This window comes from Coloeus monedula (assembly GCF_965178545.1).
Source record: "Coloeus monedula genome assembly, chromosome: Z".
In the NCBI taxonomy this organism is placed as follows: domain Eukaryota; kingdom Metazoa; phylum Chordata; class Aves; order Passeriformes; family Corvidae; genus Coloeus; species Coloeus monedula.
In genome coordinates this window covers 57,702,907-57,720,337 of record NC_138822.1, presented here as the reverse complement: position 1 = coordinate 57,720,337, position 17,431 = coordinate 57,702,907, and the positions used below count along the sequence as shown (strand labels likewise).

General features: G+C 41.8%; 1 protein-coding gene across 5 annotated transcripts in view; it reads left to right on the top strand.

Annotated features, from left to right (window-relative positions):
- Positions 1 to 17,431, top strand: part of CAST (calpastatin) — a 49,337-nt gene that overhangs the window by 3,511 nt on the left and 28,395 nt on the right. For all 5 annotated transcript variants that reach the window (XM_082301341.1, XM_082301340.1, XM_082301338.1 and 2 more), the window contains exons 2-3: positions 1,447 to 1,512; positions 8,480 to 8,551. In XM_082301341.1, the coding sequence (XP_082157467.1) occupies positions 1,447 to 1,512; positions 8,480 to 8,551 (138 nt within the window). The remainder of the gene's footprint in view (positions 1 to 1,446; positions 1,513 to 8,479; positions 8,552 to 17,431) is intronic.

Genomic DNA, 17,431 nt, shown 5'->3' with positions numbered 1-17,431 from the left:
ATTCCTGTTCTGTCAGCAACAGGACACTCACTGATACTGCTCTTACTGATATGTGTGTGATACGCTTTTATTGTAGCAGTTAAGAGCACAGATAGCTGGGTAAATTGTGTCTGTACTGGAAGTGCTATTGTGGAGCAGTGAATCAATTAATCTCTTACCTGAATAGACAACCTGCAGGGCTTGTTTTTCCTCTAAAGAGGCATAATTGGAATATGAGTATAGCATTTCCAATTTTAAAACTTTCAAGTATCTTAGTCATAACCAATCTCATTTTAAAAACTTGAATAGTTAGAGGTTGTCCAAAACAATTATTGAAATTTTTGTTGCTATAGTACTTTTTTCAGCCTGAATTTTCTCCTGTTGATGTGCTGGAACTGATTCCTGTTGAAGATAGTGCAGTGATACATGGATCATTACTTTCTCCCTATAGCCCTGTAAAGAAAAATCTGCAGGAGCTCATTACTTTGTGGATTAGCAGGCTTTACCTCCTACTGCTCAGTCCTGAAAACAGAAGGGAATAAATGGGTCTTGAATAATCTCCTGTCTTTACTTAACAAAACAAACCAGATGTGAATCCTCCCTCCCAGATGTCTCAGTTGCTGTGGGAAGTTACACTAGCTGAGATACTAGAGAGTAGCTATATTATGTTGCCTCTTATATTTATTTCTTGCTTTTTATTATTTTTGAAAAAGATTTTTCTGAGGGACCGTATTCACCACTTTTCAGAGATGCAGACAGTTACAAGGTGCTGGATGCCAGTGTGTGTGCTGAGCAAAATTTGTCTTTCTTTACACTGCTGCACATAGGAAGCTACTGGGGTTGTACATCAGGTTAGGTGAATGGAAGAGGTTTAGAGTCTTGGAGGAGATAAAAGATGCAGGAGGTTCAGGGATCCTGGAAGAACTGTATTTCCTAATGTGCCTGAACTGTTGGAGCATTTATGTTTTTCTGTATCAGCACCAGAATTACAGCAATCATGGTAACAGCTTTCTTCCAAGCGAGGAGGGCTGGGCACAACAAGCATTTTAGTGGGTCTTAGGGAAGTTCAGATGCTGGAGTGGGTTGCACACATTGTGTTGGCATCTCTGAGAGCTGTTCAGTTTCTGCTGAAGCCTGTGGTTCTGACATTTCCAAAACAAGCGTTGGAGAGTGCTTTGCTGCTAAGGGGTGAGTGATAAGCTGAAAATCTTCCAGAGCTTTTCACGAGAACAGTCATGTAACTGCCCTAAGAGTCATGACCTTATGACTGATTACTCTTGAAGTTATCCAGCAGGCCATTTAGAAATCCTGCCCATTAGTGAGAAGAAAAACTTAAGTGTTCCTTCCTGTCATATTGTGGTAGCTGAAATGAATCATCCTTGCACTAAGAAGTTTTGAGAATTTCTTTGTGTGGAAGGATATGACTTAAGGTCTTAATAGCTACACTTCTGTTTTCTTTGTTTACAGCATGGTGACAAGAAGGCAAATGAAGCTTCTTCCAAGGTGGGAGAGAAAAAAGCAGAAGTGGGAGAGGTAAATTCAAATGTTTGAACATACTAAAAAGAAAAGTTGGTAATGAATTTTCTCATATACATATTTTTGCCTTTTGATAGCAAAGTGGTATCTTTTGGACAATTAACTGGTGACTCCACTCAGTCATTATTCATCCCAGGAATGTTTAGTTTTGTCTTGTGCTGCTGAGCAGTGTCCTGGAAATATTTTATTTGCTTTGTTCATATTTTCCCTAATATTTCACATTGGTATCCATGGAAATTACCTCAATAGAGTGTCTACTGTGCAGTGCCAGGGCAGTGTGGGACACATCTGATGGCCCTGGTTTCACAGCTGCCCAGAAGCACAGGTGAAGTGAGTGCACTGTGATGCTTTCCCCCTGATACTTCATCCATAGCAGAGGCTTTGTTGGAAATAACTTTGCCTAAGCCTGTTTGACTGCCCTGCAAATCAGGGTCAGTGGCTGCTTTTATTACAGTCCTCTGAGGTAGATGATTTAAGCAACTGCTTTCCTTTCCTGTCCAGAAAGCAAGGCTTCTCTAGCCTGAGAATGTGTTCCTTCTTTCCTCTCCAAACAGCTTGTTTTTTTTCACAAATAGCATTGTGCATTTATACATTCTTGGTTTAATGCCATATTCTTTGACTGCACATTTTTCTTCTTAGTAGAGAAGTGCTGACATTTTTGTGGGAAGGGTGGGAATCGAGGCCTGTAGTTTGGGGTTCTGGGGTTAATGTTTCTGACCTCTCATGGAGAAGATCTGTTTCCAGCAAAACAAGACTCTTACTGAAATTTATTGTCCGGATACTTCTGCTTTTTGAGTCCTTAGGATACTGCAGGTATGTTTCCTCTTGTGAATTTCTTTGTATATTTTACTTGTTCCATCCACTCTGCAGTGCTTAAAAGTGGAAATAGATGAAAAACCTCTTCCACAGACCCGCTGAGGGGCACTGACTCCACTGTGACTCACACTTACCTCCAAGACACTCCGATTTGTTAAACAGTGGAAGAAGCAACTCAAAATCTTTGTACAACTTTCCCAAGAGTCTGCAATGTTACATTTTTGTTTAAAAGTCAGAGATTATTCCTTTACCTTCAGTTTTTGAAGCAGAAGTTTATAATACATCTGTAGGGAGCTTTGGGCAACATTATCTAGAATACTGAGTTTGTTCACCTGCCTACTAGGAAGGGTTTGGCATTAGGAAAATTACAAGAAAATGTGGAGGTCTTTGAAGAGTTTATATCCATACTGAAAGGAAAACATTAAAATCAGTATGGTTGTTGTATAAGTAAAAATAACAACAAGCAACTCTTATCTCTCAGATTCTTTGGGTATATAGTCCTGAAGGAGTGAGAGAAGGAGGGTAGAGCTTTGAAAAGCAGAGGTAGGAAAGGCCTGACATTGGTTTGAGTGGGAGATGCCAATTAGCCACAACATCAAGGGGAATTCAAAATGAATACTGTTAGGGTGTAGAGCAGGCTTCTTAAGCATTTCTTCTTGGAGACTTAGAAGCAGACTGAAGAAAACACAGCAGGTTTACTGTAGATAGAAACCTGTTTGGTAAGACATGAACTTGCACAGAAAGGATGGAACTGTGATACCATGGTTGACAGGGCCGTGTTGTCCTTGGAAAGACTGATCTCCATCACTTCATTGCCTAAAGATTTAAGCCAAGGAAGGACACTGTCATACTTGTTTGCATCATTTTGGCAGTGCTGCTCAAGCTTTAAGTCTAGACAGGATGGGGGGATGTGCTTGCACAGGAAGGGTCTGCTTTGGGTTGAGATTCACACAGTCTGTCAGTCTAGTGATGAGAAGCTGAGTGTGTATCTGTGCATGGTGCCTCATAGGAACAGTCAAAAGATGTGCTGGAAACTACGGATGTGTTAGAATATGTAATTGAAAAAAAAATACAGGCAGTTTTTCATCAGTGTAAATGTCAATAAAAGTGTGTGTGTATGTGTTATGTTGTATTGGACACTGCTCCAGGACAAAGGCTCAAGTTACAGGGATCTGTCCTAAATCTTCATGTCTTGGTTGTTAGAACCTTACATTTATTGAATTCTAGGGAGAATCAGACACTTCCTGAAAATCTAGATCAGCTTTACTGAAATGTTTTCATTCCTTGTGGGTGTGTGTATGGGGGGTGTTAACAGAAAAGAAATGGTGGTTGTTGGAATTGCTGGTTGCTCATGCACATGAATCTGTGGCATACTTTTGCAGCTGGGATGCAGCTGCCACCCAGCAAAAGTGAGTGATGTACTGCAGGTTTCCCCATATCTGTCCCTCTGTTCTCTCACTGTGATGTGACATCCTGGACCTGAGCCAACGCGTTTGGAGATGCCATTGCAAAGCGTACGAAATAGTAAATTTCCTTTATTCCACTTGCCTCCTGGTGTTCCAAGGCTTTTAGCAATTTGTTAGCATGTGAGGGACAGCTGGTGTGGTTTTATTTTATCCCTCATCTTGATACAGTTTTCAGCTAATGTGTGCCTTTCTACCAGTTTCAGATCACTTCCACTTTTGAGGCCATTGGGGCACTAGTTCTCTAGAAGCCCTTGGATACTAAAATATAAATGCTTTCAAGGGCAGATGGAGCAAAATCTCTGAAGAGAAACCGAGGGTGGTTTATAAAATACACTGAAGTTCAGAAGTCCCTGGCTCACAAATGGAGGCTGGAAGAGTATTTAGAAGAAACATCAACATGGATCTGGACTGTTTCTCCATCTCTGGTTTTGTTTTCTTTCCTGTCTGTTGCTGACCACTGCTAGAGACAGGGAAATGATACAAGTGGAGCTTATCCAAACCCAGGAAGGCAGGTCGTGCACTGTAATGAGGTGCATTGTTCTGCTGTCCTAATCTTGCATGCCACATCCAGTCGGTGCTGCCTGTCAGAGGGTTGCCCTTGGGGCACAGTGTGTTCTGCTACACAACCACGTGAATTTCATAAGAATAATGCAAAAGAAGTGCTCACATTGTGTGTGGCTGTGCTCTGAAACGCCCCTGCTCTGAGTGGATCCATGTTACTAATATGGAAAAATACCTTTCTCTTTTTACTGTTGCAGAGGGAAATACCAATGAGAGGTTCTGTATCCATATAAAAGCCCAGCCTGTGCATGGCTGCTCTTTGGATGTTAAAATGCAATACTAAAAAGGAAGGCAGAACCATGTATTATAGGAATTGGAAGCCCCAGCTTAGGGTGAGGCCATATTTCACCAGCTATGGTGTGAAGCAGGACCCTCTCTAACATGGCCTGGAATTTTGAGTTGTGCTTTACAGCACTGTCGGCAGAACCTGTGCTGCTTGCTCAGCTCATTGTGGTTTACTTAGCAGGAGTTATATTCTTTACTTCGAAAAGTTGACAGTGATTATTGGTGCTAAAGCATCTCTATCCTTTTAGAATTGATTCTTTGCTCTGAAATCGCTGTCTGTGGTACTTTTTAATCCTGATGTTTGCCACTTAGGATTCCTTATCCAGAAAAAGCATTAATGGGGACAACGGGCATTTTGACTGGTGACAGTCTTGTTGGGGTGCCCACTGCTGGTCTGAGTTGTGGAAGTGCAGGGGTAACCTGCAGTGTTTGTGAGGTTTCTTCTTACTCTGGTACCAAATTAGTTATTTATATCTGCATTGTTTGTTTGTTTTCTTTCCCCCTTGTGCCCCACAGCACTTCGGCACTGGCACAGGGGATTGGGGCCTTAATCCGTCCTCAGTGGAGGAGTGGAAGGGCTCTGAGAAGCACAGCAGCAGCTTCTCTCTCTGCCCCTCTTTTCCGTTTTGGTGCTTCTTTTGGCTAAAATGCTGAAGGTGGTTGAAAAATAACATTATTTCAGTTAAATTCTGGTACTTGCTGAGAGCTGTTGCAATGTAAGTCTGTGCTTTCTGAAGGAATATAGAGTGATTGCTGCTCGAGCTGTTCTGAATGAAAGATTCAGAGGAGGCTGAAATGCTGCTGATGGTTGTCAAAAGCGTTTGCAGAACAGAGATAGCACATTCTTGCCTCTTGTGTATTTTCTTTCTTAAGACAAGTGTACCATATGCATTCTTACTCCAGTCTTGCAATGAACACCTGAATGCTGTAGTTCAAAATGAACATTTAGTCCATATTCTGGACACCAGTCTTGATACATGTATTTCCTTTTAAAATCTGCTTATGAGAAGGATGTATATTTCATCTCCCCTTTACTAAACCTGCAGAATTAATATTCCACTCTGAAACTGTTCTTTTTGTTTTGAATCCACTGCTAATGATGTACCTCTATGCCACAGCTTTTATTCCTTCACACACAATTCTTTACAGGCCCATAATTCTTTTAATTCATTTCATAAAGAAGCTGTGCTTTGATAATTGATTATCTCTGTTATTATCAGGTTGGGAAGCAAGGTGTGAGTACAGCTGCAAGGTAATTCTTCAGTTGTTTGTGTCTGAGATTGTCACAGAAGAAAAATACTCTTCCAGTCTTGGAGGGGGAGAAGATGGGAACAGCTCTGATGTATTTGTCAATAAAAGGGTATCTGAGCTGGTTTGCCTGGAGGGAACATCTTGGGAAACACCATAACATCCTTATTTTAGAGTGAAAGAAGGATAAACCTAAATGAATGATGTGGCCAGCCCTTGTGTTTTTACAAATGTATTAAGGGGGGGTAGATACCAAAGAAGTTGCTGTTGAAAGGTGACTCTGGGAACTAAAATGTGTGGTGGTCAGTATTCAGTAAGTAATACTCATTTAATCTGGTGGCTGAACTTTCCACATGGCTTATCTGCAGGTAGTCTTCTTCTCTGTTCCAGGGCAAAATGTATTTGTTAATTTTTCTTCTCTGTCTTTACCTTTAAATGCTGCTTGGCTTATCACCAAACAAACATTTGCATTAACATTTTTTCTTTATTCCATTTAGTTGATTAACATAAGTTCATGCTCTGAAAAGGATTTATTTCACCCTTTTAGCTGGTTCTGCTTTTTGGAGAGGGGCTTTTTTTTTTGTTGGTTGGTTGGTTTTGCTGTTTTGGGGGGGGTGCAATGGTTTTTTTCCTGTTTTTTTGGGGGGTTGGGGTTTTTTGTGGTTTTTTTGTGGGGTTTTTTGTGGTTTTTTTTGTTGTTGTTGTTTTTTTAAATCTTACTGTTATTTTGTTTTGGTTTGGTTTTGATGTTTTTTTTGTAGCTCAGACTTGTTGGGGGTTGGGGAAAGCTACCCTTTCAGGGCCTGAAATTTTTGAGTATGTTGGTAGGTGCCATAAAGACTCCCTTCTCTAAAACAGTACTTTATGGATTTGTGGAATTCTGTGATACTTTCAGAGCATCACAGTTACGTTAGACATCGTCTTTGGTCCCAAAGGTAAATCCTGAACACCATGAACCCTGAGTCAAAGGCTGAGCATGAGGTGCCAGTCAAGATCTGTGGTGCTGAAGGTGTGCCCACAATACTGATTGCTCTGCAGAGTTTTGCTCTTTTTTTTTGGCAATCCTTTTGTTGTGACCTCTTTTTTTTTTTTCTTTTTCTCTTTGAAAAGGGGAGGTTAGCACTTCAAACTTTAAACTACGTGAACAACTTAATTAAAAGTTGAAGGGTTTGTAGATGATGCTTATTACAGAATCTTCAGTGCACTATGTCAGTGTCAGAAAGCCAAAGGTGTTCTGCCTCTCAGTACTGTCTCTACAAAATTGTAACGCATCACACCTCCATCACCTTCCTCCAGGATCATTACCACCTCAGCTGGAACACTGCTTCCTTCTTAAGGGAGTCAGAAATGCTCATTGTAATGAGGGTTGAAGAGTATGTGGAAACAGATTGTCTGCTCCCTTAGGAATGTGTGGTCAGAGGAGAAAATACCGAGACAAACCCGGCTGACACACGGTGGAAGGGGGCTGTGTCAAGGCTTCTGTGTGTCTTTGAGTTTTGTTGCTGCTTTTACCTGTGACCATCCCTCAGCCTGGGCAGAGACCCGAGGCTCTGGGCTCCAGTGGCTGGGCAGGTCTGTACTGGGCAGCAGCACCGGACTTCAGTAGCTGTGCAGGAGGGTCCTGGGCTGGCACACTCCTAACATGGTTTTAACAGGCAAAAATCAGTGCTAGCCTTGGGTTTTGCAGCATCCTGTGGAGTCTGACTGGGATGTCATTGTTTCCAGCGTGATCCTTGGTGTAAGATCCCTCTTTGTTCCAGCTGGTACCAGTTTTGGGCCGTACTTTGGTTGTGTTAATCTTGTACACATGGCCACAGTGGGTGGCCCACTGCCCCATCTCTGGAGGTGACTGTTGAAAGCGCATCTTCGTTTGCTCCAGGTGATCTCCAGGTGATCTCCAGGTTTTCCAGCTACATTAGAAAGAGAACAAGAGGTGGAATTACCTTAATGGCAGAGTCTCTGGATCTCCCAGAGTGTTACAAATCTGGTGTCCCATGCATTGAAAAGTGGTATTTCTGAGTTTGCTGGTTGGATCTGTGTTGCTTCTGCAGCCTGCCCTGCTTTGGAGAATGTGAAATCTTTAATTGTGTTGTGAATCTTCTGTTTTTTAGAAAAACTGTAATTTTGCCCTTAACTTTGTATTTTTACTTCCCTACCTGAGCTGTGATGTTACCTTCATGGTTAGTCTTTCAAATTATGTCTGAACAGCAATGGTTTGCCCCTCTTATTTTCGTGATAGTTTTTATATAATTACTGTTGCTTTAACTGTTAACTTGAAATGGAGTTGCTGTGCCACAGGAATCCTCCATTAAAACACTGCAAGAGAACTCAGCCTGTTCTGGGTGTGCACATTTCTGGGCTCTGAAATGTGCCTGTGTGAATTAAAGTTACATAGGAGAATTCATTTTTTGATTACTCGCCTTGCAAAAAATGTTCTAATGGACATTTTTAAGTGTGCTTTTTCTTTCTTTTTTTTTAGTATTTTGGATTTCATTGGGGGGTATTTTTTGTTTGTTTTACAGTTTTACTTGGCTTTTCTTTTTTTTCATCAACATTCCTGACCTTTATGATGTCTTTTTATTTTCTAGAAGAAACAAGCAAGTGCTAATGTCAGCCAGCCCCCCAAAACAGAGACAAGTGGAGCAGCTGCTGCTGCTAAGGTAATGCATACTTAAGGAAATGGTCTTTTTTTACAAGGCATTTGTATTTTTTGGGTTCTGTTTACTTGGTGGAACTTGGTGAGTTTTAAGCACTGACAGCTTGTCTTTGCTTTTGTTGCCCCTGGAGCAATTCAGCAGATCATTCGAGAAGCATTTTAAAGCTGAGTTGCAAAGGGGTGCAGGTGATACTCTCTTGAGGGGAAACAGGGTGCTCAGGTGTTGCAGGGCATTGAAAGAGGGTGTTGAAAATATTCTTGCTGATGCTGCACCTGGTAGCCCTTGTTAGGTACATAATTGTCACAGGTGAATAAAATGCAGATCACTCAAAAGAGAAGCAGCAATGTGTTCTATTGAGGTAAATAAATATTTTTGACAGTTTGATGGAAGCTGGTGAAGTTTGACAGTAAAGTTTAACTCCAGTTGCAGTTCAGGGAGAGCTCAGACTGGGCCCATTTTGATGGCAGTTGATAGAGTGAGGCAGCTGGGTGCTGGTCAGTAGTGGAGACAAGATCAATGTCTGTTTAGTTCTGGTAGCATTTTCTGTGCTTTGGTTACCCTGAAATTCTGGGTTTTAGAAGCACCTTCTGACATATTTCTCAACCCACCTTCACTCCCATGTGCAAGCCAGGGCCTTTCCAGCTCCTTGGTTCACACCCAAGATGTGAGGCTGGCTGCTCCTAAGTCAAGCTGAGAGGGTTCCACTGATCCACCACAGTGTTCTGTATCTGGAGAGAGCCCATTGTTTGGAGCATCCTAACAGCAGGAAGTGTTTCTGTATGTGAATGGGATTTTTTATTTTCTTAATCGGTGCTTTGGTAAAACAATACACCTAAAGATATCTGCATGCTTCCTAAGTAATTCATTTTTCCTTTTTACTTAGTGAGGTTGGAGACAAAGATATAAATCCTCTTGTCCCTTTCTTTCAATGTTTTTGTCTATCACTGAAGACAGCCCAGCATTTTTTTTTCTTTTCTTTCTATTCCTTGCACTTTGCCAGGGTTTTTCTCCTCCTAGTCAACCTGGATGTAGCTCTCTAGCCCGTATCAGCCACCAGCTGCATAGTCCCAGGGATGTTTATGTCTAATTTGCTGGCTAACACATCTCTTAAGTCTTTTATTTTTCCAGTACATGTTCTTTCTATGACAAGTAGAAAAAACTTCTAAGTGTGGAAGGCACAATTTGTACATGCCATTAAGCCTAAGAACTGGAAGGTACTGTCATGAAAATAATGCAATGGAATTGCCAGGAATTGCTGTATATTAGGTTATGACAGCTTAAGTTATGTATTTTACCAGTACTTGGTGTTTCTCCAGTTTCTGTGACATTACAACATACTTATTGGTAAAGATTATGTACTGTGAAAATATTCACCTCATACTATCTAATGTTGGCTTTTAATCAACAGCTAATTTAAGTTCAGCCTTTTTAGTTCCCACTCAGCCATTTCCACCTTTTTCCACATAGGCTAATTCTTCTGTTAATTGTAACTTTTACTTTCAGCAATCTCCTGTGACCTCTAGTGTTACTTAAAATAGAGGAAAGCTCAGACATTTATTGTAGTTTTTGCCACCCATACCTTTTTTCCAAGCCATTTGTCAAGCTGTATTCTTCTCTGCCTTTATTTTCTTCTCTAAAAATACCTATTGCAAACAAAAAAAATTTGTAGGTTTTTTTTTTTTTTTTTAAACAGGAATTTTACAGGAAGGGAAGTATTTCTTGAAAAGGCAAGATGGCCCTTTCTGTTTTCCTGCAAAATCAGATCGAATCTTTTAGTGCAGTCAGACATACTCCACCAGTTTTTGGACAATTTAGGAGTGCTTTTTCTTCTGTTATTTATTTCCCCCGATGTAGCTTTAATAATTCTGTTGGTCAGTAATACTTACTTGTCATTACTTATCCTAGATAAATTTCTAAATCTTTACCAGGGGAAAGGGAGGTGGGATAGTTAAGTTGCTCCAGCTCACACTCTTCATTTTTTTAACCTATTCCTACCTTATGGTGAAATTAATTAAACTGAAGAGCCAAGAGGGGGTTTGCTGCCTCCACATCAGGCCTGAGTAATTTTTCCTTTGGCTAATAAGTAATAATGACTGATGGCTTGTTTATTCTGGGGTTTCTGACTTCCAGATGCAGGAGCTTGTGTGTGATGAAGGTGTCATGCTCCAGCATGTGGCCAGTCTCATTGTCCAAGTGAGAGCACTCAGCTGCCTGGCTTTGTTTTCGTTGCACCATCCATCAGAAATGCAGTTCTCCCTGCCTTCATTTTTCCCCTGTGCTTTCTGCTGTGTCACTCTTGAGTTCCTGGAATTGCAGCCAGTGTTTACTCACTGCTTCTGCTCAGTGTGTTCCTACAGGGATGTTAATTGGCTGCCTAAGTGTCCCTGTGGTGCAAGAAATGCTGCCTCTCTTGCCTCCTCCTCTGCACTAAGGGCACTTAGGAGGCTCAGTCAGCAACCTGGATGTGCCCAGCTTTTGTATTACTCAAATCTGAATGAATAATTTAGAGAGGCTTAACTGAAACAGATGTTCTGACTCCTTTGTTTCTGTGACAAGCCTTTCTTTCCTCTTGGATGAGGGAGTCCTGTTCAGCTGTTGGTTTGTACCAGGGGGGTTTTCAGTGAGCTCCTGCCTTGCCAGGTAAAGGGAGTGAAAAGGGAGGTTCGGGTGAGGCTGTCATCATCAGGAATGTTTACTGGGTTGGTTGCCCAAGAGCAACCTCTTCCACGTACACATTGGTTGCCCAGATGCATAAACCAGGTCATGGCTGCCAGGATTAGCAGGCAGCAGTGAGGAGGAAAAACTGAACTAACCTCATTCCTCTGCAGAAGGTCTCCTGCCAGTGTTACTTTTGTTTCCTTTTACAGACTTTAATGAAGTTTTTGCCAGTTCCACAGCCATCAGGAAGGCCAATTTCCACCTCAGTGTTCAATCGTGTCTATTAATAGAAGGCACTAATACTTGAGCACAGCTGGATGCAGGCACCCTTCCTGGATTTTTGTGTTCTTATATGGTATTTCTGTTGATAAGAGATGAAGTTTTGCTGCTTTTTATGTAGCAGATTTTTTGCATTGCTCTTAATGAGTAATTATTTTCTTTTTCTGGCTGGCTGCTGCAGCTTAGAGAAGTGAGAATCGTTGTTTTATTTTTGTGGACTATGGAAGCAGTGCTGGGAGAGCTCAACAACAGTGGAAATGCAGTGAGAATTATTTCAGATTTTCAGAGAAAGCTTCTTGACCTTAATGATTTAAGAAATTTCAGACTAGTTACTTTCAGCTGGCATCCAAATTAACACTGTTTTAAAGGGGAATTCACTCTGCTTTCTTAACCAGCAAACAGGAAAACAAGGAAAAAGAAGAGCCATCACTAAACATCTTTGACTGAAATCCCTACTATTTTTGCAGCTGAAAAGTTTGTCTGGATTGTCATCAAAGTGACACCTACTGTCAGTGTTTTTTTCTGCTACACACCCTACTTAACTGTCACCAGATTTTTATTTTGTGAGCTTTGCAGAGACACCTTATTCTAAAGGAAAGCATTATTGAGTAGAAGGCATCTGAAGTCACAGGATTGGTTGGGAATGTCCACAGAGGTGCATAAATTTATTCTAATGTTCCCAGTCATATTGTGAAGGTTGCCAAGGCTATCTCTAAAATTTGAGATTATTCAGAAAAACAACAATTCAGATTATCTGAAGACTTCCTTTTCAAGTTCCCCCTGGGGCAGGTGTGTGTCATGACAAACAGATTCACAGAATTTATAGATGTTCTGCACCAGGACTGTGGCAAATCATGGGGCTGTTCCTGGAAGTTGCCCTCAGAGCTGTTGGCACCATGTGAAAATCAGGAGGACTGTGTTTGTGTGCAGAACAGTGCTGGCTTTTCTTGGTGGCAGAGGCATGCTAAAAATAGACTTAAACATTAAAAATTGGAAGCTGCTGGAGTACAGAAGGTGCCTCTTGTGTGGAAGAGCTGGCTTTGTGTAGTGGTACAGGATTTGCAACTTGTAAAGCTGTGCAGTGGTCAAAATAGCACAATCCTTTCACAACACAAATTCTATACTGCACTCAGAAGTAGGATATTTTCTTCATCAATCTGCAGGTGTTTTTCCCTTTCTAATTCCCTTCCAGGGCTGGCTTATTTCTTATTATTCCCTCAAGATAAAGGGCAACACAGAGGTTATTATGAAAAAATGGCTGAAGGTTTTGTTGTTAGCACAGGGGCTTTTTTTATTAAAAAAAAAAAACAAAACAACAAACTCTCCCACACTGCTACAGGTATTGAAAACTTGATTATATGGCAAAAAAAAAATTAAAGAGCAGATCACTATTGGTATTTCAAGAAGCACCTTTGAATTTCTAAATTAATACAGATTATTTGGTTTTGTTGTGCTTAAAAATAGCACTAGACAGTCAAGTTTTGGTGGCCTTAAGTGGCCTAAATCATCTCAATTGCTTTCAATTAGTACTCCTAGAATCTGGGTAATCAGTCCAAATTTAGGTACTGTAAGCTCATAATAGGGATATTACTCTGCTGAGGGGAAATGAGTGGGTTCCTTCTCTTGACACCGGTGCTGAGAAACCAAAGGGTGGAAGGCCAACACTGCTTTTCCGATGCTGAATTTAGCCTCACCCCAGCTTTTGCTGCGTGGCGCTCAGTGCCAGCTGCCCCTGCTGGGGGAACCCTGGTCCAGCCAGCTCCAGAAGTGACCCCAGAAGGAGCAGGAGGGGTTTGCTCGCTGTGGTTCAGCGTGGGAGCCCGAACCTGCCGGTCTGGGTGCCCTCCCCGTGCTGCTGGGTGGGGATTGTGTGGCTCAGCACTCCGGCTTGCCGAGGGCTTGGCTTGGCCGGCAGCTGCCGGAAACGCAGCCACAGCCCCAGCGCTGGGGCGAGGAGCAGCCGCGTCCCTGCAGCAAACAGGAGCCACACGTCCACCGCGTGAGTTAGCTAGCCATCCCTGCTCTGCTTTCCTGCTCCCTCTGCTTCAGGCTTGTTTGTGTTCATGCTGTAGTTTTTTTGTTTTGTTTTGTTTTGTGTTTTTTTTTTTTTTTTTTTTTGTTTGTTTTTTGTTTTTTGTTTTTTGTTTTTTTGTTTCCTCCCCTTTCTCCGCCCCCTTTCTGGGAATTTTGTGGGCTGCGGTAACACGAGGTGCCAGCTCCAGGGCTTGAGGCATTCCAGAGCAGTGTGTAGTTAATAGGCCTTTAGATTTATTTTGACATACTGGAAGCAGCCTTTTCCGACACCATGTGTCATGGCAATTTGGAGAAGAGAGGGACAAGGAAGAGCAGGGTTTAAAAGCAGTATCCCAAGTTGTTCTGTGTTTGTTTGGGGGTGGGGTTGTTCTGTATTTTTGTTTGGGGGTGGGGTTGGTATTTTTTCCTTGCTCAGCGGCCCACGCTGTTCTGGCTTCCAAGACCTGTGTGATTTTTTTTTTGGCATGCAAACGCAGAGCCTATATGCCTGTACACAGAGTATTGCGTAGTCAGGGTGTGGTGATCTGCAAGAGCAACTTCTTGTTTGAACTGTGCTCAGGTATCAGTAGTTTATTACACTTAAAACTATATGAACTAAAAGATGTAAAACGTGGAAAAAAAGTAATACTTTTCAATAAATTGTATTCTTTTCTGCAGTAGTGAAAATTAGGTAGGTAGGTATTGCTTAAGTTGTGCCACTGTGCGATAATTGTTGGTAGTATTGTCTCTCCTTTGGAGAAAGTGAAAGTAGTGCATGAAATAGCCCAGAATTTTTTAAACATTGCAGATACCTCTGCTGAGTTCTTGATCTTTTTTTTTTTTTTTTTTTTTTGGCAACCAGTTTCCTCAATGTTGTATTTTTTTAGATTGATATAAAACATATGCTAACAGCTGCTTCTGCATTAGACATTCTCTTTCCTAGACTAATGTTTGTTACCTTCAGTCTTTTATATAAAATAGTGCTTTTTGGTTTGGGGTTTTGCTTTTTTTTGGTTTTTGGGGTTTTTTTGTTTCCTTTGAGTGGTTAGATATGTAAGGTAGGTACAGCTTGTAGAAAATCATGTTTCTGATCTTGGAATTGCAGAAATGAGCTCCGTGACCAGTTTTTCCTCACAGGTCTGGTTGTAAAACTTTGCCCTTTAGGGAGACACTCCCAGTTTGAATTCTGGGCAAAGCTGTGCTGCCCTGGAGGTAGTGGCTCTTCGACAACTGGGAGTGGGGGTAGAGGAGAAACCTCTGTCCCCAGAAAGCAAAGGAACTGTTTTTTCACTGAGTTGGTCTCCAGCCTCTCCACTGTCACCATTCATGACCTTTGTTTCCCCTGAGAGGAGGATGCCTGTGCTCATTAACGCTCTGGGGCTTTGTCCAGAGTCTCCTCTGCCAGAGGAAGAGCCTGGCAGGAAGACAGGGAGGGTGGTGGCCTTCAGCACTCCTTGGGAGCTCCTTAAGGCTCAGAAACCCTGCGGGTTTTATGGAAGAAGTCAGGTCTGTGCCTGCCTTTATGCCATGCTCAGTACAAGTGCTGGAACCAACTAGAAAATGCACATTTTTGATCCCCAGGAGAGAAGCCTCTGTGAGGCAGGACAAAACCTCACCAAGGTGGAGATACCATGTTTTTTAATTGAACCATAATGCACTTATTCCTCCAGAGCATGCTGAAGGCTCTCCTGAAGTGATTTGAGTTGAAGCCAGTGCTGAAGCAAGAAGTGCCACAATCTGCCTCTTTTTAAGTGGGAATAATAAAACAGTGTTGGAATTTTCTAACATGATCGAAGAATGAAGCCCAACAACACAATCCCACCACCCCTGGTTATGCAGTTTTGCCCTTAGATGATATTTTAACAGCAAAGTTCTGTTGAGATCCCTTGACTTGGTGGTTTTTATTCTCCTGTGTTCTCCATTTATTTTGGTAGCCGTGTGTGGATCAGTTCATACAGCCATTCATGAATAATATTTTCTCTCTATTTTCTCTGCACTCTGGGAGTGAAAAACAATTTCCATTTCTGAGTGCTGCTCACGTTGGGTATTGCCTGGCTTGATTGTTGCAGTAGAAGTAATCAAGTTCATAACCTCGGAGATCTTTAGCCTCAAGATGAAGTTGTCTTTTACGTAACTTCAGTGTCTTTTAAAAACCCCCTTTAGAGAATACTGGATCTGTTTGTGACTCCCTGGTTCTGTTTGTTACTCCCCCTCTGCATCCCAGCCCTGCTGAGCAGGGTGTTGTGTGACACTGCAGACCAAGTGACACAAATCCTAGCTGAGCTCAGCAGCGCCACGTGGCATGTGGCTGGCACCTAATCTCTTGTTTTCCTGGTGTTTACTTACCAGCCTGCAGTTTGCTGCTGCAGATAACTGTGGAACGTTCTGGTGTTCGAAACAGCACACAGAAAATGGAAACAGTTTGGCTGGAGAAGTTGCGGCCAAATGCTAAATGTTCACATGAGGTGAAACTGAAAAGAGGATTTTCGAGCTGCCCAGAGAAAAAGGAGAGCTTGGCTGCAGTGACCGGCTCATACATTACTGTAATCCTGTCCTGTGCAGAGTGGGAACCTGAGAAGAGGCTTGACAGGACTGGGGCACTGCTTCTAATATCGGAATATGACTGAATGAAAGTGAAATTTCAGTGCGTGCCAGATTGTAAAATTTACTGTCACAGAAACAGGAAGTTCCCAAGAGGAGCTAATTGAAGAGCACGCTTTAAGGAGAAATAAGAATGGGGAGTTTAAAGCTGATTGTTGATTAGTGTAAAAGAAGCAAGGATTGTGCAGCCTGTGATACTATTTGCAGACACACAGGATGTGAAGGCAGCAGACAAAGTCTGTTACCCTTCTTGGAATGCGCTGACTTTGTTTCCAGATCTCTTCCAATATTGTGGAAGGACATTAAATAGAAATTGCCTTTGTATATAGTAAAGCCTTTAAAGCAGTAAGCCAAGCTGCATACCGGAGTCTTGGCCACAAATTGAACTGAGTATGTAAAGGTTCTTGCTGTGTAGATATTGTGTATAACCTGTGATCAGTTAACAAACTCTTTCCTTCTGCTTCCAAAAGAAGAAAACAGGCACAGCGCTTGTCGCCATCAGCTGAGGGATCTCATAAATTTTTGCACAATCCTAACTTCCTGCATGTAAGTGGGCAGAAACTGAAGTGTTGGAAGGTAAAGAAAGAGTTGAATAGTACAAAAATTGCTTAAAGTGAATGGTCATTCCCTGGCCTCAGCTGTGTTTTGTCCCAGCATAAAGCTGTTTCAGAGTCTCAAGAGTTGCTGAAATAAAGAAAAACAAGCATGCCAGTATTGAACCTTATTAAACCTTGGACTTGAATTAGGTTGCTGCAATCCAGATGTCTTCAAACAGACATCTCACCTAAAGGTGGTTTGTCAGTTTCTATGAGGTGTGAAGCCTTATTCTACACTGTGGTAAATATAATTCTGATCTTACTGATTTGCTTGATAACATTTTGTTTAGTGTGACCAAATTCAAATGCCAGTAGGTTGTGTCTAAAAACACTGCTTCAAAACCTGCTGCATTAAATTTGAGTGGTGTGGCTAACCAGCTCTGGCTGATGCATAAAACTCAGTAGTGAGGTCTGGAAGAGTTTCATCTCTGTGCCAGAATGGCAGAAATTTTATTCCAGTGTTCGAAGTAGAAGAAGCCGGTAAGAGTGAGTGGCTCAATGTTTCGATGATCATCAATAAATTTAGCATCTCCTGAGGCTGTAAAAGAGTCTTTACAAGCTAATCAGCATCACAATCTCCTGGTTCAAACCAGTTTCTTAAAAAAATCACCGTGTTTTTATTTCATGAGGAAATGGCTGTATTTCCTCTGTGTCTTCTACCATCTCTCAGTGATGGTTGATCTTGCTTCTGGGTATGGATTAATGATTGTTGCAAATGCTTATTCTGCATGGTGAG